Source organism: Poeciliopsis prolifica, unplaced genomic scaffold (assembly GCF_027474105.1).
Source record: "Poeciliopsis prolifica strain line A6 unplaced genomic scaffold, Auburn_PproV2 SCAFFOLD027, whole genome shotgun sequence".
NCBI lineage: Eukaryota > Metazoa > Chordata > Actinopteri > Cyprinodontiformes > Poeciliidae > Poeciliopsis > Poeciliopsis prolifica.
This window is the reverse complement of record NW_026562402.1, coordinates 3,572,641-3,600,081: the sequence shown is the minus strand read 5'-3', so window position 1 is coordinate 3,600,081 and position 27,441 is coordinate 3,572,641. Positions and strand designations below refer to the sequence as shown.

Below are 27,441 nucleotides of genomic sequence, written 5' to 3'. Positions count from 1 at the left end.
TGTGTCTGTTTCCCCCCACCTTTTTTGGTCCTTTATTTTTCATGTTTTATTTTTTTTTCCTTTCTTCCCACTTGCTGTCATCTGCCTAAAAGTCTCTGCAGCCTCTAATTTACTGAACAAGATCAGGTTTCTAAAAAGAAATTCGAAGAATGCAAACCACCCTCTTCCCATTTTCAGAGTCCTGTTTATGGAAGAATATCATTTCTACAAGTCTACATTTCAGCCACCAACACCCTCATACACTTCATACTTTCCCATCATCCTGATGAACTTTTGTTCTTTCACCAGCCATATTTCACGAGATCAGTCACTTGTTTGAATTAGTAAGAACAAGAAACAAATAGAGGAATATGAGCAGTAGGGATGGGGTGAAATAAAAATTTAAAATGGCGACAGGTCCATTGAAACCTGTAGATTTCTGTGAGCAAAAGCCCAGGAAACAATGCCTGTTGTTTTAAGCTGAGCTGACGTTGCCAAACTTAGAGATTGTTTGTTGCTGACCCCATCTGAATCAGAGAGAGCCAGCGGCAGCGCGGGGAAACAAAAGTGAACAAGTCCTGTTGAGTGGATGCACCGGCTCAGTCCCCCGGCTGCATGTGTCGGTGTGCAGTTTGGGCATCAGCGTTCCCATGCATACATCGCCTATAGACTTACGTCCCTGTTTGATATTCAGTTCAACTGTGATTCTTCATTCTTTCTTTTATTTTTATTCATTGCTTGGTGTTTCTGAACGCAGTGTGAAGGTGGAAACAGAGCGTGACGTTTCATACTTCTGGGAAAGCACCTTGTTTGAGTCTATGTCCAAATGTGCTTTTTGTGTTAAAACAGAGTCAGACGGATTGACTTACAAGTTCTGACACATGTTCATATCTACAACTTTGTATCACCAGGTAGCGCGTCCTGGCCCGTCTTCAAAAGGCACTTCAGCCAGACGCAGCAAGAGCACATCACAAAGAATATACATCTGGTACACAATCGTTCTTGTTGAGTTGTAGTCCGTTTTTCCAGTCAGAAACTTTCTGCGAGGTCTTCTGACTTCGGTGAGTAATCCGATATACGTTCCACACTTGTTTCAGCACACGAGTGAGGAGGCCAGCGGCTTTTAAAGCGTGCATATTTGTTGTGTCTGTCGGAGCTGTGCTCTTTAAACATGATGGAGCAAGAAAAGAGAGAGCTGGAGTGAGGTTGAGGGCGACTGGCGTTACGCCCGCTGGCACCGTGCCCACATCTCCAGCTGCTGCGGAGCTCCGTGTCACGGCCAGGACTCCCTGCCAGAAGGGCTTCCCCCAGACCCTCTCCTGCACACATCCATTCTTTCTCCATCCTAAAGACAAACGTGCTGTACAGGCATCTCCGTCATGCTGTTAGTCGCTCTGCAAAAGAAACCCTGTATTCTTTTTTTTTTTAAAGGTCCGACCAATAGAAGTCGTTTGATCTGCGCTTTAAATGATGTCAGACGCATAATCGGTTGTTGGTCTTGGCACAAAAACTTTAACGAAACGATAGCATTCATTGGCATCTTATTATGGATTAAAAATTAATTTGAATAAGTTTGCATACTATTAAATAGATTTTAAAAATCCTCATAACTTCAATCTAATTAGCTTAAAATCTAAAACCAAAGCCTCTGATGAACTTTGACGTTTGTTTCATATGTGCAGTGCTGATGATGCAAAATCTACAGTACTGTGAATGTTTGAGTGACAAGTGTCATGCTTGTATTTCTACATATTTTAGTGGTTTGTGGATTGATTTGTATGAAAGTTAAATGATTGGGTAGGCAGAGTGGGGCGGGGCAGTTCCTATGCTATAGGAGATGTAAAGTAATTAAATATATAGATTGATGTGAGTTGTCTGTGAATAAATGGTTTACTAGAGTTTAGGGCTGAGCAATATGACTAAGAAATGTACCACAATATAAGCATTACATATCAGTTGTTAACAATTGTTTTATTTATTTTTTGCTTTCAATATACAAAATACTGCCAAACTAGTGACATAATCTTTCCTCTTTCATCCAGAATTTCATCTTGTACTGTTATACTTAAACAAATGTTATTTTTTTACAATAAAATCCCCCCAAAATTGTTGTCCCAACAACAAATTTCACTGGGAGATAAATTGTCCCAGACATTACAGCGATAAACCATGTTTTTCCCCCCCCAAGTAATACATTGAATAATTGAAGTTTGCCCACTCAGAGAAGAAGCAACTTAACATTGGAACTGGAAGATGTTTTAAATGTCCAAAATAAAACACAACAACCAGAAACAATAAACAAAATGAATTAAATTTCAAACAAAGCTGTCACCGACCAAGTGTCCGTGGTCATGAAATGTCCAGTGCTCGCTGTCTTTGAGTCCGCACTGAGGCCGCCTCCACTACGCGTCTCTGGCGAGTGGCGTCCACCCGAATATGTTGGAGGCAACCTGAAACTGCTGCTGTGCATGTTGCTCAACAGATTGCTAGCTCAGCAAAGAGCGAGTCAGTTACCTGATTCTAGCACCAGGATAGATTCAACCAATAAGGTGTAGCCGTGTTGAGGAGGACCACTTTGATATGTACGCATGACCTGGGCATCATTTTTCAGGAAATGGCCAACCCAGATTGTTGCCGATTTTATTTCATTACAACCAAACCCAATGTTTTCTTATTGAATTAGCTCCAAAGAGAGAGTGGAAATCTGTTCTTGTTTGTGGAGCCAGTTAATTTTCTAATTGGTCTCTTCCCAGCTCAGTCTTTGTTAAAACATGTTATCCAGATGTGTGGCAGCAGAGGCTGAAGCAGATCACAGGCCATTCTGTCGCGCTTGAGATCATGATGCTGTGGATCTTTGTCAACATGACACTTGGACTGTGATGTGGTTTTGTGCTGACAGGAGATGTGACTCAATTTTGACCTTTTTTTTATCATGCACACATGTGCAGCTTATTCTGGGTTGGTGCCTCCCAAAAGTGTGTCTTCTGCAGTAACCGCAGCAGGAGGCAGAGAGAGAGATGAACGATTCAGGCTAAGAATTAACGATGGAGCTTTTAACAAGAACAGGCAGATTCCTCCGATGTGACATGGAGAACAATAAAACAAAAGATTAATAAAGAGTAATAACATTTCTCCTGTCTTGATTAGGTATGCTTTTAAGATAAAAAGCCTGATTTTTATCTATCGACTAAATTGAAACAGTATACAGGAGATGATTTTTATTTTTCAAGTTTTTGCCCAAATAAGAAATGTTTTTTTTTTTTTGTCCTATTTGGCTTTAAATTTTGGGATGGAAGTTTTGAAAAATTTATTGTAGCTATAATGCTAACAACCACATGAACAAATGAGCAATAATTTTTGATGTTAAAAAGATTTTTCTGATGTAGTTAACTCCAAATTCCTCATACAGTCATCTATTTGCAGATTTTCTCCGTACATCACTATCACACTGTCACAAATGCAGAATAAAGACCTTGAAGCACACATTTGATCTTTGAAGTTTTCTCCAAAGTAATATTAATTATTGCTGTTTTTAAATGAATAATATAATTATCGATATTAATATCTCATCTTGTTATTGGGTATTGCGTTTCATCTCACCTTGTGAGTTCCAGGTGTCACAACATTCCTGCTGCTAGAATATGAACAAGTATGTTACGCCATAGTTTATGTCAATTTACTTATTCATTTTATAATTAAAATGACGCTTAGGGTTTGGTGCAAAGCTTGTTTATGTTCAGTTTAGCAAGGTTTGACCCTTTCTCACATTCCTTCGTCGGCTCATTGTACTATGTTTGTTCACGTGTCAAAAGTTTGAAGACTTGTGGTGTAGGTAAATAAATTAGCTATAATCTCCTGCTCCTCATCGTTTTGTGATAAAATAATATGTCTTTAAATCAGGCAGATATTCAAGAAACAGCTAGAACCACCTAAAATCTCTTTTGATCAGACATGCCTTTGAGTCAGACGTAAACACCCAGAGATGCTCTCATGCAGAGTTTTGCTTTAAGCCAGACGTGGCTTCCTCTGTCTGTTTTAAGTTGGTGAAACTGGGTGTGTGTGGAGTCTCCTTCCAGTGTGTGTGTGTATGCGTGTGTACATGTCTAACTGTGTGATCTGCGGTCTCACTAACAGAAACATTACCAGCGTCAGATAAGCAGGGTGGGCTTGGTGTCGACTTAAACGACCCGGCTAACCCCAACCCAACACTAATAACACACTGACTCTCACAAACAAACACACATACACACTCACAAACATACAGTTGAAATTCAACAAGAAATGTCAGTGAAACGTGTGGTGGTGCAAACGTTGTTGTGTCTGGAGTGGTTTGCAGGATAACTGGTCGCATCAAAACTTTATGCTGGGCCTTCGTAGATGATTGATATATCTCACTGTGTTTGCTAGTGCAGTGGCTCGATCTCATGCACATAAAGTCTATTTATAAGACTGTATGATACCTTGTAATCGGTCCATATTTGTGTACTTGTATGGTTTGAAAAGGTTTCTTCACAGAAAGTGTTTTGTGTTTTAGGCTGATGGTCTGACTGGTTCTTAAGAGGTTTCAATGAAAACAAAGAAGAAATTAAACAACAAACAACCAGCCAGGTTTTCCACAATCAGAGTTATGCCAATATCCCCGTCAAACTGATTCAGTCAGTGAACAAATGATTTTTGTTGCGTTTTAAGTGTCAGCGTTACTGATATTGTTTTCATCTTGGCAAAAAAGGGTTTAATCGCGCAACATGGCCGTCACATTTTATTTGCGGTTTTAAACGGCAACCATAGTGAAATCAGCAGAAAAGAGCAAATACTGTGACTACACAGTAAATTTGGCAGTGTTAAAGCAACACCTATAGAGTTGAATTTAACACTGTTTCCGAGTCTATATGTTCCCTATCGGAATTGGTGTTAATGTTACTCTTTCAACAGTGTTACATTTTCAGAGTTAAATTTAACTCTAAATCGAGTAAAAATTTTACACTGGCTAACACTGTGCAGTGTTAATAAAACTTAACACTCCTAGTCAAATAACTCTGATAAGAGTAAATCTGATTCTAATCAGAGTTAATAAGTTACTCCATAATGGTGAAAAAACTACTCTGGTTCTCATGTTATTTAACACTGCATCGAGTTATTGAGAGCTTACACTGGAGGCTCATATAACTCCTATGAGTGTTAAACTGATACTCCACTGTGTAGATAACTTACTCTTTAGCTGTGAAAAAACAACTGCACAGATAAATATGAAGTGCTATTTTTACACTTTTGTAGAGTGAAATGTACAACTGAATAAAAATCACATTACCACAGAAATGCATTTAACTTATTTATTGAATTAAAGCAGATTTTAATATCCACTGTTAACTTTTGTCACAGTAACATCACATGGTGTACATCCCATTGACGGCTCGAAGTTGACAGAGTACATTTAAGGCAAAGAGTTTTTCCATCCAAGTAACCATGAACATGTATGTTGTGGCAAACACATAATGTGCCTTAAACAGTTCATCAAAAGCACCAAGAGAGGATGTTGACCTGCAAGCAATGGCATTCTTGTCAAGGATGATGAAGAACTGGTGGGCTACTTTCTTCCTCCATCCCACAGCAAGGAGATAGGGTTGTGTGCTCGTCGTGATGGCATCAAGATGTTCTTGGATGTTGGTTCCTGTCTGTGGGGGGAAAAAAGAAAAGAACAATATAATTACAAAGCTGCAATGTTCCACAAAAAACAGATATATGGAAAAACAGCATTTAACTATGTGATATCACCGTAAAACTGAAATTCTCCCAGTGAAACAACCTCGAGTATAACATAAAATAAAATTTGCAACAAATACAAACCTTCTTGAAGACCACAAGACGCTTCTCTGCTTGGGAGGCAGATACCTTCCCTGGTCTCTTACGACCCAAGGCAGAGGGGGGAATCAGGTGTAGCAGCAGCAAAATCGATGAGAGGTCACTGTCCCAACCTGTGATAAGAAACATTTGATGTTGAATTGACCATCAAAACCTAGTGACTACACAATTTAAATTATGTGTATATCACTAAGTGAAGCTCACACAATAATTGAATTCTACATATTGTTGAAAGTCATCCTTACTCATGTCATTATCCACTTCAGTGCTATCCTCAGGAGTATCAGCTGCCAGGAGAAGTTCTTCAAGGTCACTGGTGGTTGGAAGCTCCCTGCATTGTTGGATGATCTTTCTCTTGAACGTGGTCGTCCATTTTTCCAGAAACTTGCCAGACACATCTTCTCCAAACATCAGGACAAAATCCTGCTCCACCTAGGATGTAGATAGTAAAAAGCTTAAAACATTTCCCAGCCACTTTAACTGTATTCATTTGACTTGTCACAAAAATACACTATTTTTACATGACTGTAAAATTATCAAAATAAATAATTACCAAGCCTTTGACATCTTTGAAACGTGGAAAGACAGAGAGTATGTTGCTTGACCGTTGGGAGTCAAGGACCATGTTGCGCCGGAAGTCAAATGTGAGCTTCATCTTCTTGATTTTGTCCTCATCAGCTGAATGCTTAATCAGTGCGATGGCTTCCTTGCACTCTTCTTCACTCAGGACAGTCTCTGGAACAAACTTGGTGTCTCGTCTAGCAGCTGGTCCTCCAAGCCCTTGTTGACAAGATCCTTCTTCGGATGATGCTAGTAAATATAAGAAAATCTTTCAACTTACAAAAACAAGAATGAGCTTGGCTGAGATTCCAAATTCTAACAATAAGAGAAGCAGATGAAAGACAAAAAACAGTAATCACAATGAAATAGCAAGCTTATTAAATATTAAAATGAATTACAAATATAACAAACCAGTTTCATATTCGATGGTTAGGACTCCAGCAGAAGGATCCTTAACAACATCTTCATCCAACTCAGTCCCTGAACTGTCAACAACCTTCACCCCCTCTGTTACAGTTGGCACGCCAAATTTTGCAAATGCCAGAGAAAAAGACAAATGCTTGTCTAAACAACAATTATGAGGTTATGTTGCTCTAATACTCACATGTGCACATAAATTCTGGAACAATACTTTTGAATAAACAATGTCAAGTAACATTACAAGCGCCTCAGAGCTTCCTGTGTAAAGCTCCCAGTGTCTTACCTGCTGTCAAAAACTCCTTCAGATTCGGCTCCGTTAGTCGGACAAATTTTTGCAGCTCGCCAAGTCTTGTTTTAATCAACATGGTTCCTGCAGCACATAATTCCTCAGTCATTCATCTTTAGTACTGGAATTCTTTCAGTTTATGAAACGTGCCAACTGCTTCACAAACCAATACAGCTCACATCACATCGTTTTCATAGAAAACAATGATTAAAGTTTACACAATAATGGCTTGGGCGCAAATTAATTTGACTTCTTTGCACTCTTATCCAAGTTAGACAATTAATAAATGCTCTTTCGTTCAGTAACTAGAACAGTTAATTCAACTGCCTCGCTTCTTTTTCGCCTTGTCTGTTAGCACTAGCAACGGTTAATGGCGGAGTCATGCAAGGTTTACAGTAGAGCTATGATGCTGGGCACGGAAAAAAAAAATCACTCGCGCCAAATTCAGTGTCAACTATGAAACTGGACTATTAGCATCGCTTACGGTTAATTTATGTTGCATTGCAAAAAATAACTAAATAAATAATGAATAAAACAAATATCTATGCTATATAGCTTGGACATGGATTTTAGGCGGGCATTTTAAGCTAGGCATTCACTCGGTCAGGTTAGCCGTATAAAACTCAGTATTTAGATATCTAGCCCACTCATAAACCGGGAAACAAATAAAATATTCTTATAAAACAATTCAAATTGTATTATTATCTTATAAAAAGAAACTTACCGCAGTCGTTCGAGCAGGAGAAAAATGGCGTCCACACAACGGTTAGACTTGTTGGTTTGAGAGGAGGAGGTGGGCGGAGCTTGTCAGAGTCAAATTGACACGACGAGAATACACTCTGGAAATTTACACCAACACTAGGTGGCATTATACTCAGTCTGTTGTTGTATTAGCTCTGAAAGAGTCAATCAATTTTAACACAGCATATTTAACACTGCGAAATTTACTGTGTATGCGCTTCTCTGACTCCATGTTTGCCTTCAAGCTTAGACTTTTTGTCCACCGACAGTCAAGACAAAGTGAAGGAGATTAGTGGAAAATCTCCTTGCGAACAAATTGCACAAATTGGTTCTCGCTATATCATTTTAATTATTTATCTACATGTGTACACCACAAAGGTTTTTAAAAATTTAAATTCGGCAATTGTTTTCACGTTAATATTGAATTTTTATAGGTGCAAACAGAAAAGAAAATACCTTTTATTTTTTCCAAAAATATCCTTTTTGATAACTTATATTCCTGAAATCAGTTGATTCTAAAACAATGCCCAATCCTCATTAATTAATGAGGAGGCATTAAATAATGGCTCTTCATGACCACCTTCAGCTTCTAACAGGAGTTGTTCTCTGATTTGTACAAGATAATCTCGCTAGAGCTGGAGATTTAGAAGGTTAAAGAAGGAAGTAGAAGGAAGCAGAAAGAAGAAAGTACTGGACCTGATCAGGGACGCTGAGTGTTGTTTTACATCGGATGTGATCTGCATAGATTTACAGCGATGAAAAGACAAATTCATCAATTCAGCGAATGAGAAATGGTTACAGCAGCTTACAAATACAGAAAAAGAATTATGAAAATGAACTTGTTCAACTTCTGAAACAAGTTCTTCTGCAACTTTTAAATTTTTAAAAAAGTTATATCTACATTTGTTGAACAAAACAAACCTCTTAGTGATGAGCAGCACTACTCAGGCGCATTTGTACATATGAAGCTTACAGTTACTGACCAGTTCAGAACGTCTACCGCCTGTAACAAATCTCCACCAAATGAAGACTACATTCCTAATCTTTTAAAGAATGATCAAGGTCCAACCCCTGTGAAAACTAAGTGACAGTTAAAGGAAAGTCAGCTTTCTTTTCCCACAGTGAAGGTGTTTCTTGATGGCAGTTGAGCCTTGCACCTCCTCCATCCCAACCGCAGCTATTTTTAGCCAGGACACCGGGCCCGTGCTTCTGGGTTTATGGCCACATCCCAGCCCGATGTGGCCTGTGGTTACTGCCGGGATGGGTGAGCGTTTGGCATGGCAGAGACTCTTCCTCTTGCCGTCCCTACACCATCCGAAGCCACTCCTCCCCCATACGTGTCCCTCGATCAGGAGAGGAAATGAAACCGAGCAGAGGAAGGATGGAGAGTGAGAAAAGGAGGTGACTTTGCTGAAACGCATTATGGGTTTGGGCAGCACTGAGGTTGCGTTCATCTTCCGCATGGTTCATGTTATTGTAGTTCATCATATATTCACTCACCTACATAAACGTCTGTATTAATTTTTACAAAGCTGTGAGCGGTAAGATAGGAAACCGTTTCTGTAATTTCTGGCCGTTCATTGTATTTTCTTTGAGTGGTTTTTATAGGAGGGCTTTGTGGTGTTCTGCTGTCGATGTCAGGAGTATCATTGACCAATAAGTTCAACATCGCTGAGTTTATGTCCACAGTAATACTGGTTGACAGTTTGGGGAGACAGAAGCAAAGTACAAACTTCAAGTCTTAAAATCTGCGTTTGAAGCCAGGAAAGTAACCATCATCTCAGAAGGGATGAGGATACACTCAGAGGTTCATTGAGCGATTTATCATCCTCTCACATTTAATCGCATCTCCACTGAGTGGTTGAAAACACATCCAATCACTAGCTGTGTTTCCGTTACAAATTTGCACAAATCTTTGTCAATTTTCTGCTGATGTTGAAAAAACACAACTTTTGAATTGTGGTGTCTCCATTAAATAAGACAATAAATTAAAGCTGTTCACGCCATAAGTCATTAGAAAATTTAAAAGCAATATCTGGAATTGTAAGGCCACAAATAAATGTAGTTATAGATTTATATAAATTTTGTGTTTTTTGGGGGGAATTTTTGCCATTGTTGTTGTCATAATATATAACAGAGACATTCGGAATAAATAATCCAATCTGAAAGGTGGATCTCATGTCTACATGAAATAATCATGCCTTTTTCTGTGTTCAGTGTGATTTTCTGTTCACCCTGTTCTTTGATGCACACTCTGTGTCCTCTGGCAGAATCTGTTCTCCTGTTTTCTTCTTCTTGCTCGTGTCATTTTCTCTCTGAATACCTGTTAGTAGGAATGAACAGAAGTTGTCTTTTACTCGTCTACTTTGTTGTATTCACAACATTTCAGCCCAAATGCGATCTTCCTGTTCATCTTCTTTGTTCTTTGAATAGCACTTCATACTGACAGGATTCAAAATACGCAACCTTTTCTGCTGAAAAAAAAAACCCTCTTGGAATGTGAATTGTAACTTTTCTTTCCCTGAGTGAGCTGATGGTGGCCCCGCTGCCCTCACTAACCGTAAACTTCCTTGCTTCTCATCCAGGTCAATGTGGTCAGTAAAGCGTGACCTGCTGCCCCCACCCCCTCGCTGTCCTGGTCTCTTTCTCTCTCTGTAGAGTCACTTGACTGGCGCAAACACCCTGACTCCACAACTCTGCTTTTCCCTCGCTTTTTTTCGGCGTTGTTTTATCCCTCTCTTGCGCACCGCTCTGTTCCACACCCTCCGTCTTACTCTGCTGCTTCCCGAGCCATCTCTTGAATTTCTAAAGTTAGTCCTCACCAGGGTGTGATGATCAACTCTTATTTCCTTCAGAAAACTCTCTGCCGCGGCAGATTATTTTTCTCCATCTCTTGAAGCGTGAATGAACTTGGAATAAAAAAAAGTATTTCCTGTCGCCAGTAATGAAAAAAACATTGTTTCACACTTTGATTTCTTAACGAGCTCAAGAAAACACAACTATTGCAGCCATAGTTGACATCTAAATTGATCTAGCTCAAAGTTAAAAAGCAGAAAAATGTGTCAAAAGTCAGCCCAAAAACCTTGGTACCTTTGTTGATAACTGCAAATGTAATATAAATGTAAAATAAATTGAGAAAATAACGAGATTTAATTGCTTGTTTTTTTATTTTTTGCTGTTTACATCTAAGTGCCATTTATGCTGACCTTAGCATTGTTGTTCATTTTTGCTTATATTCTAGTACAGCATGTGAATTTGATTATTGCTGGTTAAACATGCTAGTGAAAGCCCTTATGCTAATTGCATTTTAGCTAAAATTAGCATCTTAGCTCATTTTTATATAAAACTAAAAATTAAACTGAATCTGATAATGTTAGTCAGCTTCCTACTGAATGCTACTGACAGCTTTATATATAAACTTAACACTTCAGCCAATTTCAGCAAATAAAATGGACAGTTTCAGATTGAATCACTTTTAGTGGCCAGTATTTCAGCGACTGAGTAATTAGCAGGAAACATGCATCCATGACATTTAGAAAATAGAAAACAGTGTTGATGATGCAAATCTGTGCAACTTGGAGACTTTAGGAAGTGACTTAATTTAAAATGACCAACCGGCTTGTTTTACAGCATCGGGAGCTAAAAACAAATGTCATTATTAGGAATTTTGTGTTTTCCTGACTTTTATGACCCGCCTTGTAAAACTGTTGTTCTTCAAGCTCTGCAGAGCCTTTCCTCGTTCACCTCTAATCATTTCCTATATTTTCGCTGAAATGTTTTTGCAGCGCAGCACTTCAGTCACCCCCCACTCCTTCTCTCTTCACTAGTGCGCCTGTTGTCACCTAAGCTCCGGACGCTGAACTCACTTTCTATATTTAGCATGTTCATATAGTTCAGTCAGGGAGTTCATGCAGTGACTTTACCCTGATTTACAGAGCGTGGTTCTGCAGAGGCCATGCCACTGTTAACACAGAAAAGTCGAACCGTTCCGTGCGGGAGCGAAGGGGTTAACACCAGTCACTCAGCATGCGGGAGCCGTGGCAGGCGGGCTGGCAGGCAGCGCAGAGGCTGACCTCTGACCCCGCAGGAAAGGAATGTGGAAGCTCTTTCATCCAGGACAGAAACCAAAGACACCCAGGCGGTTGGAAAGTGGCGGTTCAATTCTGCTTTCAACATTTTTGATTAGGGAAAGTAAGCAGAGGCTCCTCCTTGTGAATGTGCTGTTCTGTGTTTGTTGTAGAGGCGTCTGCCATTTTGGTTTTCCATCCTGCAGCAATGTTTTTGTTACTGTGTGACACTACATTAACTCTTTTGCTGGTTTGTCACAGGTGCTGTTCATGCTGCTGGAAGCCAAAAGGCCTGCATGACCTGTAGGTGCAAACATTTGTCACAGAGTTCGCCCTTACAAACCAGACGAAATAACTTACTAACGGAAAAAACTGAGTTATAAGGCATTATTAGTCACCGAGTCCTTTTTTCTATTAAATATATGTGGCTTCTTTATCAAAGAGTCCGAATTGACAGTGAATCAAGTATTTCTTTTTACATGGGCAGTTAAGCTCTCTTAACAGTCATGAGAGTAACTTCGACTGCTAAACTGATTTAATCCAAAATATATTTGAAAAAAAATTCGATTTTGAATTTTATGAGCTGCTTGAAAATCATAGCAGCTGAATAGTTAACTTGAATACTAAATTTTTGTTTATTTTTTTGTAAATGTTTCTTTTTGACACATTTTGATCTCTGTACGTCTATTCTGATAATGTTGATTAGAGGAATAAGCTGTTAAAAACAGGAACCTGCCCTCCACAATGTTAACTTTGACTGCAGCAAATAAATTCTAAATTATTGCTCTCACCTTGAACATCTGGGCCATTGTTACCTGTGCCAGGTGTCGGTAGCTACTGCAGGGAGCCTTCACATCGTATTTCATGGAAAGTGTGTATAAGTGGAAATAAGCACATTTTTACACGAGTAATAAATTCCTTCAGTAATGTTGCAATGTTGATACATTATGTGGCCCTTATTGAGAAGTCAAGTTACAGGCTTACAGTCTAAACTCTACATTTCACATCAGTATTTATGTTAGTAGCATGAGCCTTGGTGTCGCTGCTCAGAATCAATTTGCTTATTTGCAAATTTGCACCCCCAGTTTGTTCCTTCATGTTTCCATTTTCTCCCCCTCTGCCTAGTTTCCATATCGATGTATTTTAACATCGATATGGTTTTTTTTCACAATGGTTGCTTTTCACAATGTTTTTCTTTGTACACAAATGTTTTTAAGAATTATTGGAATACTTTGTTTTAGAAATACTGAAATCTCGCACATAATTTCAGTTGTCATCAGAAAAGTTTGAATTACACACTGCTTTCCATTTATTTGGGCTGATTTCCTCATTAAATTTGGAAAATAATTTCCTCAGACTCAATGATCTCATGCTGATAGATATTACTCTGCTGAAGTCACAACACCAGATTTATTTACAGTAGACAATAATTACAGTATAGTAAATCAATTCTAAGCCATTGCTTGTCGAAGTGGGTAAACATCCAAATTTGTGTAAACCTGAAATTGATGGGCACAAAATGACCAGAACCGCAAAGGACAAAGCGAAGTGACCTGCATGATTCGCTCTCATTACGTTGCTGCTTTATGAAAATAAATAAATAAAATTTTTTTAAAGAACTGTCTTTTGTGTGATCTAAAAACAGTTCACACTAAAGAGAATTGTAGTAAAAATACATGTCTATGCAAATGAAAAAAAGTTGCAGTATGTAACTTGTATAAAACAAATGTATATATGTCTTAGAATATTTGTTAAAACGTTCACCATGTTGAGACAGATCATCTGAGAAAAGATCCGTTTCTCCACCTCGTCCCTGAGCTACTATTGCCTTCTGAAGGAAAGCCCCGCTCCCGACCAAAAACAATTAATCAGTATTTTTTGTGCACACATTGCAGCACTCCTGTAGGTAGAATGCACTGTATGTAATGTGTGAAGAGAGAGAGGACGATATGACATGGTACAGGTCAGGAATGTGTGATGTGGGCAGCTCCCTCTACAATAGAGCAGGGCTCCCTGAGGGCCTTCAATGGGACGAGTGTCATCCCTATGCAGCCTCCCTGCTGGGTGATGACCACCACTCCGCACTACTGCAACCTCCTCTCAACCGCTGCTGTAAATACGCATGCATGCATACATAAGTTACATGGACTCATCGACGCACATGTGTTCAGCACATATGAAGGGAAACATAGTTTGTAAAGGAAAGTGACCCACACAGCGATTAAGCGTTGCCGTTCAGGCCACAAAGTGTGGTTGGACAACATTAGAAGTATTTTATATTCCAGAATATTTGCTGTCTTCCAGAACCCAATGAGCTTTCACACAGAGGAGAAGATGTCAAATTTTTAATTCTACATGCGATTGGTAGAGCGGCTGACATTGGGGATCAGTGTTGTGTCCTCTCCATGTGGGACTTCGCTAACAGGAGAGCTCAAGCAGGTTACTGAAGGGGAAGAAAAGCGGACAGCAGAGAGGACACAAAGAAAGGGGATCATTTGCTCCTTCAGCAACTAATGTGATTTATTCTGTCTTAAAAACTGTCCAGTGAGTTAAGGATGTTACTCCTGGAGGTGGCTGTGTGTGTTTCTGTCTTCCCAAGAATTACAGCAGCCTTATCCTGTTTCATAACAAGTACATACATGTAAACCCCCCCCCCCCCCACACACACACACACACACACACACACACACACACAACACACACACACACACACACACACACACACACACACACACACACACACACACACACATCATGCTTTCTGCTCTGGTCTGTCATCTACAGACACACATGATGAGGGATGGGACTCAGTGTTTGCACTTGATCTTAACAACTGTTTCCTCTGAAGGCCGAAAACGATTTTTTAAACTTGCTTTCATGTCTGTCAGATTTGCAGTGCAGCTCCCTCTAGTGGCCATCAAGGCAACCAGTTGCAAAAATTGAACTTGGAGATGATTTTTTTTTGGGCAGGCTGGGCAAGGGCTACGGGACTCTGGATGTGTGGTGACTTTAAGCAAAGATGGTTTAATTTCACTGCAATCCCACACCAATTGATCGGATTTCTGTGTTAAGGACGTGCATTAAGCTCATTTAGGCGAGATTAAATCTGCAGTGATTCTGATTTAGGCCTGTAGATTTTGTCTTCACTTTTATTTAAATTAAAAATCTTTGAGACCCACAAAAAGTCAGTAAATCATGCAAGCATTCCAGGAAGCATCAGGTTGTGAATCTTTAAGGCAACTTCATTTGTTTCAGCCTTTTCTCTGCAATAGTATCAATGCGTGAGTTTTGTGTGTGTGTGTGTGTGTGTGTGTGTGTGTGTGCGTGTGTGTGTGTGTGTGCGTGTGAAGGGGGGGAAGGGCGTGTGGAAGGTATAGAAAACATTTGTGCTGTAGGGATTCTTGGAAACAACACACATTTTTATCTAAAGTGCTGTCAATCATTTGATCTGTGTTGCCTGCTGTTTCCTTCTATGTAACCAGAAACGAGATGCAGCTTGTTCACATAGAGAAGATGATCCAGTACTGACACTATACCTCAGAGGGGTATAGTGTCAGTAATGGGGTTTTTTATCAGTATTTATTAACAATTGTTCACACTCTGTAACAGCAATAAAACAGCAATAAAACTTTTCTGGTTCATTCATATGTTTTGACAAATAATGAGATAAGTTAACTTTACTATACAAATGATACACAGATCTACATTGCAATGTCACCAGGTGCTTAAGCATTGAGCCGATGCATAGAACATATCAATGTGTGGAAACATCCATGACTTTCCGTAACATTGTGTTTGGACCTAAAAGGGAACCATCGAGAGCCAGCACTCAGTTATTACAGATAGATACTAGTGATCAGACCTGAAATCTGGATGTAGTGATGGACTCTGACCTGAACCTTCAGAACCTCATAAAGATATTTACAAAGTCGGCCTTCTATCACCTGAAGAATATATCCAAGACTACAGGACTTAAGTCTCATAAAGCTCTAGAGAAAATCAACAATGCAGTTATCTTTAATCGCATTGATTACTGCAACAGTGTGTTTGCAGGTCTGCCCAAAAAATAATCAGACCGCTACAGCTGATCCAAAACATTGCTGCTCACATCGCCAGAACACATCACACCAGTTCTAAAGGCCTTGCACTGGCACCTCATAGCTCAGACTTTAAAATAATTTTGTCAGTTTAGAAATCACTGACTGAATAAATACATTAAGGATATGCTGTTGGTGTATTAACCTTCCAGACATCTCAGGTCTTCTGGTTCTAGTCTGCTTTTCATCCCCAGAATCAGAACCAAACATGGAGAAGCAGCTTGCTCTACTAATCTGGAATAATCTTCCAGAAAACTGCAAAACTTCCTTTGGATCAAAGGATTTGTTTAGAGTTGTTCATCATAAAGAAGAGCCTTTCTTCCAACTTTTCATTACTTTCCTTTGTTTAGCCTCTGCAGTGTAAGATTTTACATTTCCATCATGTAAAGCACTGAAGCGTCATGTTGCTGAATGTACTGCACAACTCTACTTGTCTTATTGACCATTTAGACACTGTTCAAATGTGTTTGTGATGAGACGCGTTTTATTGCAGTTTGTGTTGCTTGGACGAATATTATTCACTTATCTTTGCGTTGCTTGTGTTCTTTCTCTTCTGACAGGACAGTAAAGATGCAGAGCAGTATTTCCCACTCACCACCAGCCATAGCTGTTGGCACTGGGTGAGGGGTAGAGAAGCCAAACGACAGGAGGAGTAACCAAGGTGGAGATATAAGGTGGGAAGTTCACAGCCGGAACAGTTTGGTTTCATTTCAGAGATTGCAAATTTGACCTCAAATCGTTTTGACTTTTAGATCATTTTTTTGTCTCACACTTTGTTTGACCGCAATATTCCAGCTATAAACCAGACGCAACCTTTGAACGGCCGGTCACCTTTCGCTTCTCCCCAACACCTTCCGACGTTGAGCCTGCGAGGCAGGGGAACCGCATGTGACTTTCATGGCAGCGGCACTCTAGGGCTGCCATGGCAGCTGCTGCCGCCGATGCCTCACACTGTATTACCGCACTGACGCCGGAGGAAGAGGGACGACGCACTGCCGCCAAGCTGTTTGGGAGCGCCGCCCCGCTGCCACGGACGGAGAGAGAGAGAGACCGGGGGAAAGAAAGGGAAGAGGACGGAGAGAAAGTAGGAAGAGCAAGTGGGAACGAGTGTCTGGTGTGCGGGGCCCTGTTTGTCACGCAGGAGAAGCTCCGGCTCCACACTTCGAGTCACACCGGAGAGAAGCCTTTCCACTGCTCACAGCCGCACTGTCCCAAGGCCTTCAGCTCCAAGTACAAACTCTTCAGGTATCAGTCATATTTCCTCCATCTGCAATTTGATAGAATTTGGTTACCGACCACAATGAGGCTTAATCTAAGCTTTTATGTTTATATGTAGTTGTTAATTAAAAATTGTTGCATGCCTTTTTACTCTGATGACCCTAAATAAAAAACACCTAATTCAGTGGAATCATATGATTTGGAGATGACATGGTGTCCAATGATAAAACAAAGCTATTAAGTTGTCAAAGTTCAATCAAGATATTGGTTAATCAACATTCTCGGCCATTTCTTGGTGAAACTCCCAAACTGTTCCAAAAAAACGTTATTTTGACTTGAGTTTCTAACTTCTGCAAGCAGAAGTTTTCTTTATCTGCAGAATACATGATGGTGAGACATAAGATCTGTGATGTTTTCTACATCACCTTTGCATTGTGTCATTATTTGCAGGCATATGGCCACACACTCTCCGCAGAAGACCCATCAGTGTTCGTTCTGTGAAAAAATGTTCCACCGCAAAGACCACCTGAAGAACCACCTGCAGACCCATGACCCCAACAAAGAGGCCTTCAAGTGTGAGGAGTGTGGAAAGCACTACAATACCAAGCTGGGATACAAGCGCCATGTGGCCATGCACTCAGCCACTGCGGGGGATTTAACCTGCAAAGTGTGCATGCAGAGTTACGAAAGCACACCTGTTCTCCTGGAGCACCTCAAGAGCCACTCGGGGAAGTCTTCCGGTGGCGCCAAGGAGAAAAAACACCCCTGCGATCACTGTGACCGACGCTTCTACACACGGAAAGATGTGAGACGGCACATGGTGGTCCACACAGGGCGAAAAGACTTTCTGTGCCAGTACTGTGCCCAGCGCTTTGGCAGGAAAGACCATCTGACACGGCATGTGAAGAAGAGCCACTCACAGGAGCTGCTGAAGATTAAGACAGAGCCTCCGGATATGCTGGGCCTGTTGACCACAGGATCTCCACCGTGCTCAGTAAAGGAGGAACTCAGCCCCATGATGTGCGGCATGGGGCCCAACAAAGACCCCATGATGGGAAAATCATTCCCCAGCGGGGCACCCTTTCCCATGAGCATGTATAACCCTCACCATCTCCAGGCCATGTCTAATTCTGGTGTGGGTCCTCCACATCCTTCCCTAATGCCCAATTCCTTGTCTGCAGCTATGGGCATAGGCTGTCATATGGAATCCACTGCGTCTATTCATCCACACTCCCATCACCATCACCACCACCACCACCATCACCATCATCACCATTCCCCTCCAACGCCCCCGCACCACCAGCCTGCGGCTCCCCAGCAACAGCACCAGCCCCAGCCAGCACCCAAATACCAGCTGGGATCTACCTCATACCTGCTGGACAAGCCCTTGAAAGTAGAGATGGAGAGTTTCCTCATGGATCTGCAGAGTGGTCTACCAGGCCCGGTTCCCTCTGCAGAGCCCCATGCTGCTGCCTCACCCCCCAAGGATGGATTGGAGCCCACTTCAGGCTTGGCCGATGAGCTTTGCGGGGATCCCCTCCTGTCCAAGAGCCCTGCAGTGATCGCTGAGTCTCTGTGTGCTGCTAACATGGATTTTTCCCACCTGCTGGGTTTCCTGCCCCTAAACCTTCCTCCCTATAGTGCCCCTATGAGCACAGGAGGACTGGTTATGGGGTACACCTCATCTGTGACCTCCTCCACTTCTTCCTCTTCCTCTTCATCTCTGCACGCCGCCGAGCCCCATGCTGCTGCAGTCGCAGCGGCAGCAGCTGCCGTCGCCACGGCACCTCTTACCTCTTTGCAACCGCAACCTCAGGAGCAGCAGAGCTCCAGCGGGGGTCTAGGCTTTGGATCCCTGCACCCCCTTCCACCAGTGTTCAGCTCCAGCCTTAGTAACACCACGTTGCCTCGCTTTCACCAGGCCTTTCAGTGACAGAGGCAGCCTCTTCCCTGCCAAGGTGGCCTCCTCCACACCAGCACAAGCTCAGCTTGGATATTTCAGGTCACGATGAACAAGGCCTGAAGGAAAAGTTGGAGATTTAAGTTTCAAAATAAATGCGTAAATGAACACTTAGAAGCCTTAAATGAAAGTGCGCACAAAAGCTTTTGATTGAGCCTTAAAAGGAAGTTGAAACCCCTTTGAGCAAAAAGGAAAATATAAGAAAAGAAGTGAAGCAGCTTTTATTTGGGCTTTTTTCCCCCCCTTATCCTATAGATATAACAATGTATTAACCCATGTTTTTTTGTTTTTCATTTACTTCCCCTTTTATATTCCCCCTTTTTAGTAGAATAGAGGGCAGGATCAGTAGGCCTAAAGGCGTGGTACTGCATACTTAAAGTAATAATATAAAAAGAAAAAAAGAAAAAAAAAACAAAGATAATTTTTAGTGGAGATTATCTGTCTTGTTGTGACCCAGAAAAATATAGTTTGAAGTGGAAATTTTGTTTTTACTTTATTGTTCTGCCCCCAAACGTAAGAACATGGTAGAATGTTTCATATGTTGAGTTTTGAACCACCCATGCTAACACTCTGAATCGTCTCGATTAGTTCGGAGAGGAGGGAGCTCAGTGGGGAAAAGAGATGAACGGTAGTTTCTCCCAGACCCGCAAAACAACCCCAACCTCCAAAATAAGTGCTCTTCAAATAATGACACGAGAGTTAGCCTGATTTAGGAGCAAACACGGAAGAAATACGTAAGAAATGATGAGCTTTACCACAACTTTTTTGTTGTTGTCGTTTCTCAAGAAAAGCACTTTTTTGTTTAACAGAAGGCACTTCGCTTCTCGTCTCCTCCCTCGTACTTTCGTATAAAAGCCTCTTTGTGCGGGCTAGAAAAAAACTACAGAGCTCTGCGGAACGCCACTTATTCAGAAGTCGACATGCACGGTTTACAAAACTGCGTAAACCTTAAACCAGGAGAACAAATTTTTCATGCACTCTATTTCTAAGATATGTGCAGACCCTGCAAGAGTCAAGAAACAGAACGATGTCAGTTCTCACCACATCAGTTTTGTAGTTTGCGAAAAACTCAATTGCGTAACTTCCAAGTTGGAATGACAGCTTTTCTGCATTGAAAGTGTCTAAATTCAGGGACTGCATCCGTCAAAGGCCGCACTTAAAGACCGATTGCATCTAAGAGATGTGACTGTCCAAACGCAAAGACTCCCCATTTGAAGGACGGGCCGAGCAAAACCTTCGCAGCCCACCCAATCCCAAGATGCATTGCGTGTCGAACGGGAAATTGTTTGTTCTAACGATGGCGGATGAAGCAGGAAATGAGAGTGAGAGAGGAATACGATTTTAAATATTTTAATATCTGGCGATAGAAAATTTAAAAGCCTAAAGCCGTCGTATTGTTAATCTTTTGTCAATTGCGTTGTTTTTAATATTTGGGTTTTAAATAAAAAATAATAATTTAATTAATAAACAAGACAAAGAGGTAATAAAAACGCTATGTTCATTTTTACTAGCTTGTGTTTAGCCCTGCTATTGTTCCTATGTGACACGGGCAGAGATAAACCTGAAGGCTGGAGCATCCGGTAACCGAAGGACCCAGCTTATGTCCACTGGGAGACTTTCGGAGGACGCAGTCCCTAAATTTGGATGCCAACAGAAGGTGCACAGGTTGAAAACTTCTGGTCTGCATTTGAGACAAAAATGAGCTGTGAGGTGTCCAGGGCTGGCAGACATGATGCAGACATGATGCTGATGTCATGATGCAGACATGATGCAGACATGATGCAGACATGATGCTGATGTCAGGGAAGGAAAAATCCGTATTGTTGCAGAGGGTGACGGTGCGTCGGACTCCCATTCCTTCTTCCTCCTTGGAGTTACCTTTAAAAGTTTCCGTTATTGTTTTTTTTTTTGTGGACGCATTCTCTTGGCTGCCTTACATATCTTTTCTCAACCCTTGTGTCGTCTTGCGGGTCAAAAGTGACCCATCACCATGTCTAGCTGTAGGAAAAATACCCTCAATGATCTTTTTCTGGCTTGAAATTTGATGACTTTTCCTAAATTGACCCCGTCATTAGAAAGAGTGAAACTGAACACCACCAGAGTACGAGGATTGTCTTACAGGTCATTTTGAACCCGTGAATTAAAAAAGTATTTAAACACCAGAAAAAAGAGTTATACTGACCTATATGGGATATTTAGCATCAGGAGTCGAACATCTTATTTTGAACAAATTCTTGGTCACGGCAGGAGCGTCTTCATAGGGTGAAGAACATCTTCAAGACGTTTAAGATTTTCTTGAACATCTTGTGTTTAACATGGGGAGTTAGGCATTGGATGTTCTTCGTCTTATGTTGAAGATGTTCAACATAAGAACATCTTATAAGTTCAAAACCTCATGTTGAGCAGGAGATGTTCTTGTGCTGAACATCTCATATAATTATGAGATAAGAGCTGATGTGAAATTGTTCACAAAATCAAGCCACATTTTGTTTTGTTGTGTTATGGGAGGTATTTTTATATTTCACTTTCTAAAAGAAATACTAAGGAATGAACCGGTGACTAAAAAGTTTCACATTTTTGACTTATTTCCTCTTCCAGTATAATTAATTCAGAAGTAATAACTTCACATTTATATAAATACAATAATAAACCTTTACTATGTAAAAGAAAACTGCTACAACACTTGGTTTGTGGTAAAAAGAAAAAAGTGTAATCCTGTTTATTGTGTAAAAAAAACACATGATAAAAAAAAAGGTATTAAATTGAGTTGAATTGATAAGTAACAGATTGTTTCATCATGCAAAATAGATTTTGGATTTAAAATTCAATCAATTTGCTTTATTTTGGGGCTTTTGTTAGGGCGGGTCATTTTTGACCCGTAGGACAAGGGGAGTGAACAGAATGTTAGGATCGCACCCGGGTTAAGATAGGCATGTCTATTTTTATTTTTTTAAATACTCCAAACTCATTTTTTAGGCAGTCTTTTAAAAAGATGCATCATCAAGGTGAATGATGAACCCTGAGATATGTGAATGGATGAAAAGAACAAAGGAAATTAGTCGCCGATAAGTAAAAATGTTTTTAAGAATGTTATTGCAGTGTACGAAATATCTCAAAAATAAATATCGAAATTGCTTTTAATGTGTGTTTTAGGTAGATGTATTAAAACTAAGTGACAATGTTTTTAATGTCTTGCAGGTTTACATTTGATTGTATCTTGCATTATGTTTTTTTCTTTTTCGAGGAAGAAAAAGATGAAGTATTTTCTTTGTCCCTCAAGCTCTTTCTCTGTCGTATCCGACCGTTGCTTGTTGTACTTGAGTCGGAGAAGAAGAATCCAAATTTGGATGGGAATTATTTGTAGGAGGCTGCTAGTGGTTTAGTCGTCAGCTAGTGTTTGAGCGAGCTGTAGATTGTGTCGTAGGGATGCTCACGTGGACGGCATTTAAGTATTTCAAACTGGAGGCCTTGGAGTTCTAACCTTAAACCAAGAGCCTATAAAACACCTCAGTCCAAAGTTAACTTAAAGCCTAAAAATCCAGTTTGAAAGGAATCCTTTCAGATTTAGTCCGGTCTGTTGTAATTCTCTTATGGTGTGGTCACTGTGGCTTCTTGGCTTCAGATGTTTCTAAAAAATAAAATGATTTTCGACATTATAGGATGCATTATAGCAAACGTTAGCTTTTATAACATAAAGCTACATCATTATTCAACTTTAATCAGTAATACTTTTATAACAAATTCATGTCAGATCACGATTTCTTGGTTAATGTCAAGACATTGTGAATAATGTCGACTTTGTTTTAAAAGTGTCATGATTTACCGATGGCAGTCTTTATGAGAGCAGTCATAAATATTCGTGAAGACTTGCTCATGTTTGACAGTGTTATTCACAACCCGTCAAATAAAGTTTTACCGCTTTTCGTTTCCAAACTGGACTTTTTCTTAAACTATAAAACGTTTGTTTTCTATTGTTTTTGACAGCATGTAAAGAGTTGTTGCGTCTAATTTTCCAAAGTAAGCTTTCATGAGACTCCAGATGAAATACATTTTTAAAAGAAACACAGCGTGTTGTTCACAGTGACCACACTATAGAGAACTCCCATCACATTTATATCAACAAAACGTCTCTTTTTTTTTGTTCTGTTCCTGAAACGACAGACAGAATCTGAATGTTCATCTCACTCCTTCTCAGCATCTTATTTCATCCATAAATATTGTCACGATTTTACACCGACTCTCTTTATGTTTAGTGACGCATCAGGTGAGCCCTAACTGGGACAAAAAAAAAAAAAAAAAAAAAAAAAAAAAACAATTAACAAAGAAAAAAAAAACATAATCCAAAACCATAGCACATAAGCATTGAAGCTAAATCTCATATTGCTGCTTTAGCCACGGTTGGTGATGTACGACAACTGTAGACCACTAGAACGTTTTGAAAGCTTTTTTTTTTTCTTTCTGAAACATAGACAGTGAGCCAAACCAACAAAGTGTTCATCAGCCCCACCACTTCGTTACTCCTCTCCTCCTCTTTTTTTAAATTTTATTTCATTTTTTTTATTTTTGTAGCTGCTCTGTAGAATAAAAGGGTCTGAAAACACGGCGACTCCAGGAGAGCGCAGTCATCGAACCTCCTGGGCTTTGACATTCAAAGCAACAGGAAGGTGCAAAGGGACTGACTGCACAACTTGTGGGGGGGAAATTACTTATAGTTATGTATTTGTTTTTTTTTCATGATATATTATTTTCTGTTTATATGAAACAGGACCTTGAGAAAAAAAAAAAAAAAAAACAACACAACACATCACCTCATTTTTATTTGTTTATTTTCTTACCAAAACCTTGGGAGAAGAAACTACATCTTTGCACAGTAGCTTATTAAGAAATCTTCACATTTAAAAAAATTTTTTAAAAATGTTTGCGTAGGAAAAGGAGCCCCGACAGTGGGCCGCTGTCAGCCCGGTGCATTGGAAAAGCACACTTGATAGGATTGGATGATTCTGACTGAGCGATGGTGTCTAAAGGTTAAAAACTACACAGCTTCACATTGTCGTCAAAGTTATACTTATTTTTTTATTATTATTCCAATATCAATGTAAAATTACACAAGTTATGAGATTAAATCAGTATGTTATATGATTGATCAAACTTCCTGATGATCCTATAGGAATAGCTGTCGGCACCTTCCCTAGAATTTCTATTGTAAACCGAAGATTAAAATTAGATTTTTATTTTATTTTATTTTATTTTTTTGTCTTTGTAAGAGTTTTGAGACTTTTTAAAGAAAAACTCTTTTGGTTTAAGCCAAATTTGTAGCAGTCCCATCGAGCATTTATGTTTTTGGAACAAATTTCTCATTTTGTCCCCAAATGAAAGGAAAGAAGAAGAAGAAAAAAAGCTTTCAGTGTGCATTAAGTTTGTCCTCCCTGGGTTTCTGTGAGCTAATCTGAATTCTAGCACTTTCAACTTTAAAAAAAAAGAGTATTTTTTTTTTCTTTTAAAGTTTCAGCTTATATGTTCATATGTTTTTAATTTTGTATTGATCCTGTATATGTATGTGCCATTAGTTTGATGTTTAAACTTTATCAGGATTTGTGTATTTCTCTTCTCCAAAAGAATAACAGTATTTTTGATAAACCTTTTGACTAATATCCTTCTACAGAAGAGCTCCCCGCTCCCTTCCGCCTTGTTCCATTGTTGCTTTGGACTTAACCAGCTTCGCCTTTGCTTTGTCAAAAGTGTATCTAGTCAAACTGCAGCCAAGCATTTGAAGAAAACAGCAGCAGCAGCATGTCTGTTCCTCAGAGGCGATGGTGAACAGAGCTGCCGTCGCAGCCAATCACAGCCAATCACAGCCAATCAGTTTTCCTGCTGCAGCAAAAACTCAGACGTCTTCGCTGCGTCAGGATTAGGGGTGTTAGGGCCGTTGTTGATGGAAAAGAAAAGTGGAGTAAATTTCTTTTTAAAAAAAAACAAAACAAAAACATATTTTGTGATTAATCTAGAAAACGTCAGATCTAAAAGTCATAGGTTTGCTCGAAAAATCCTCAGAAATTTTGAATGATCTCAGAAATTTTCTTGAAAAAAATGTGGACATTTCTGAGCTTGAACCGTGGAAAAAACAAATTCCTGATAAAAAAAAAAAAAATTCCAGGGAAACAGCAGGACATGTCTGAGTTTGACGCATCAGAAATTTGTCGGAGAAAATTCCAAAATAATTGAGATTCATCTCAGGATAGTGTTCATAGACAAAACTTGGACATTTTGGAGTACATAATAAATACTTAAAACATTTTGGCTTTTGAGAATTTTTCTGAAGCTTCTCTCTCAAAATCTCTTGAGTTTTTGCTTTCAAAATGTTTGATTTTTCAAACTCAGAAATGTCCATGGTTTCTCCAAGAAAACGTCTGAGGTTGATCTGGTCATTTTGGTTTGTATTTCAGTGAGAATTTGCTCCCATTTGTTCTGTGGATGAAGGGCCTCAGTCAAACTGCGGCTCCTTCCGGCCGTTTTCTCAACATAGCTGGACAAGTCAGAGTCACCTCTGCTATGAAGTAATTATGGTCTTCATCATAGAGCCACTACTTTTTTTAAATGATTTTTTTCAACCTGTTAAAAAGTCATGCTGAAGCTGCAGCAGTGACCAGGTGTAGCAGCTGCAGCTTCAGTCCCAAACTTGTGCGTTTGAATCTCATATGACGTTAATATCTTGTTTATTGACAAGATTTTGAGAATTTGTCCAAATCTAGTATGAAAAAGGGGAAACAAAATATGTAGGAGTTGAAACCAGAACCGCTTTAGGAATAAGAAAGATTGATTTCTGTCCCATGCAGTCACAGCCAATATAGTTATTGCTATTGCTATTATTGCCATATGATTTCGTGATAAATCTGTCGCCCAAAGCTTATGTGGAACGAAACCGCTGAGACACAGACGCTTCTGAAGCGCCGCGCTCTGACAGAGATGTTGCGCTGGTCATCCGCTTGGCTGCAGCTCCAATACCTCAGCCTGCACCTACTAGGGATGCACTTATCCTCTCTCTCTTTCCTTTTTACTGGTAGGTGCGGTGCAGACATTTTTTTAAGGGAATTGTTTCCATCATTGTAAACCTGAGAAATTGCTGATTTGATTTGAGCGATCCTGTTCCTCTCCCGCCCTCTCTCGTCTTTTTGGCTTTAGTACGAACCTGGGTAATGTCTGGTGCAGACGGCATCCACGTGTAGATTTATATATTTTTTTAGCTAAAATGTAAGTCGTGCATTCCATCCTCTTTGTGTATCTTGTTAGGTGACATAGCCCGTTTTTATTTTTTTACAAGCAACTACATCCACCTTTGGGAATAAACTTAAGAAAAAAAAAAGGTGAACAATAACAAGCTACTTGCATCCTCTCACACTATGTTATATAGCATGGAGCTTATCGACTACAGGGAGAGTTCAAGGATCCACATCAGGAGTCTTCCTCTTTAACATATCTCATGTAATCAGTTGCTGCAATTTCTTAGTGACAGATGTATATTGGTTGATCCAAAGAGATGAACACAACAGCAGAAATATTGACTTATTGTACAGTACAGTGTATCTTTGACTTCTCATGTGTTATGTTGAAATAATTAAAAGACAAACCAGTGGTTTCATACCCTATCTGCAGTCCTGTGTTTATTGTCCTGTGTAAAGAGTCATGGGAGACTTCCAGTGGCGTTTGGTTTTTACCTTTGTGATGGTAGGACAAAGGTAAAAACACTGTTCGATGTCTGCAGCCGGTAGCTTTTGATGTGACTAAATCTTAGCCGTGTCTTAACGATTGGATGCATGTAAAATTTGTTTTTAAGTATGCCAGCAAGTGGCCAGGAACTTTTAATCTTTTAAGTTGGGCTTCATCAAAAACATGATCCTGACTTTTCCTGTGGCTGTCTGTGACAGGTCAGAAGAAAACGGGGACAGCTGCTTTACGCAAAGTGGCCAAAAAATATGACAGAAATTATGTGACGATCTAAAGAACAATAAAACTTTCCCATCCCGGTCCAGAGTCTGGACTGCGTCTCAAAGGAGCTGGACGAATATGTCTGAGTGCCTGGCTTGAGTTGTAAAGACTGGCCTTATTATAGCAAACCTATACTTACATCAGCTGAGCAGACTCCCGTACATATTTACAGGACGGGATTTGTGCCGTAATCCAGGAATAGCAGCTGCTTTGGTTTTGTAGCATGTTCTTCAGCAGAATCTGGAGGAAAACCAACACAAGACCAGGCGG

At 40.0% G+C, this 27,441-nt stretch overlaps 2 protein-coding genes across 3 annotated transcripts in view; one reads left to right on the top strand and one right to left on the bottom strand.

Annotated features, from left to right (window-relative positions):
• Window positions 1-20,958, top strand: part of plagl2 (pleiomorphic adenoma gene-like 2) — a 46,198-nt gene extending 25,240 nt beyond the window's left edge. The window contains exons 2-5 of one of the 2 annotated variants that reach the window (XM_055048593.1): window positions 891-1,040; window positions 16,571-16,684; window positions 16,806-17,255; window positions 17,679-20,958. In XM_055048593.1, coding sequence (XP_054904568.1) covers window positions 16,933-17,255; window positions 17,679-19,161 — 1,806 coding nt within the window. In that variant the 5' untranslated portion in view covers window positions 891-1,040; window positions 16,571-16,684; window positions 16,806-16,932 and the 3' untranslated portion in view covers window positions 19,162-20,958. The remainder of the gene's footprint in view (window positions 1-890; window positions 1,041-16,570; window positions 16,685-16,805; window positions 17,256-17,678) is intronic. The other variant, XM_055048592.1, reaches the window with a different exon arrangement.
• Window positions 5,344-8,051, bottom strand: LOC129371790 (uncharacterized). The gene is made up of 6 exons (XM_055048594.1): window positions 7,830-8,051; window positions 7,103-7,189; window positions 6,392-6,648; window positions 6,084-6,270; window positions 5,824-5,951; window positions 5,344-5,651 (listed from the first exon to the last, which is right to left on the bottom strand). The coding sequence occupies exons 1-6, from the start codon at window positions 7,972-7,974 to the stop codon at window positions 5,364-5,366; spliced, it is 1,092 nt and encodes a 363-aa protein (XP_054904569.1). The 5' UTR covers window positions 7,975-8,051; the 3' UTR covers window positions 5,344-5,363.
• Window positions 20,959-27,441: the final 6,483 nt, after the last annotated feature.

Coding starts and splice junctions, on each gene's coding strand:
- LOC129371790 (XM_055048594.1), bottom strand. CDS start 7,974: ATGCCACCTAGTGTTGGTGTAAATTTCCAGAGTGTATTCTCGTCGTGT. Junction 7,190..7,829: donor CTCCTGCTCGAACGACTGCG/GTAAGTTTCTTT, acceptor TATGTGCTGCAG/GAACCATGTTGATTAAAACA. Junction 6,649..7,102: donor GAAGGAGTTTTTGACAGCAG/GTAAGACACTGG, acceptor TATATTTACTAG/CATCATCCGAAGAAGGATCT.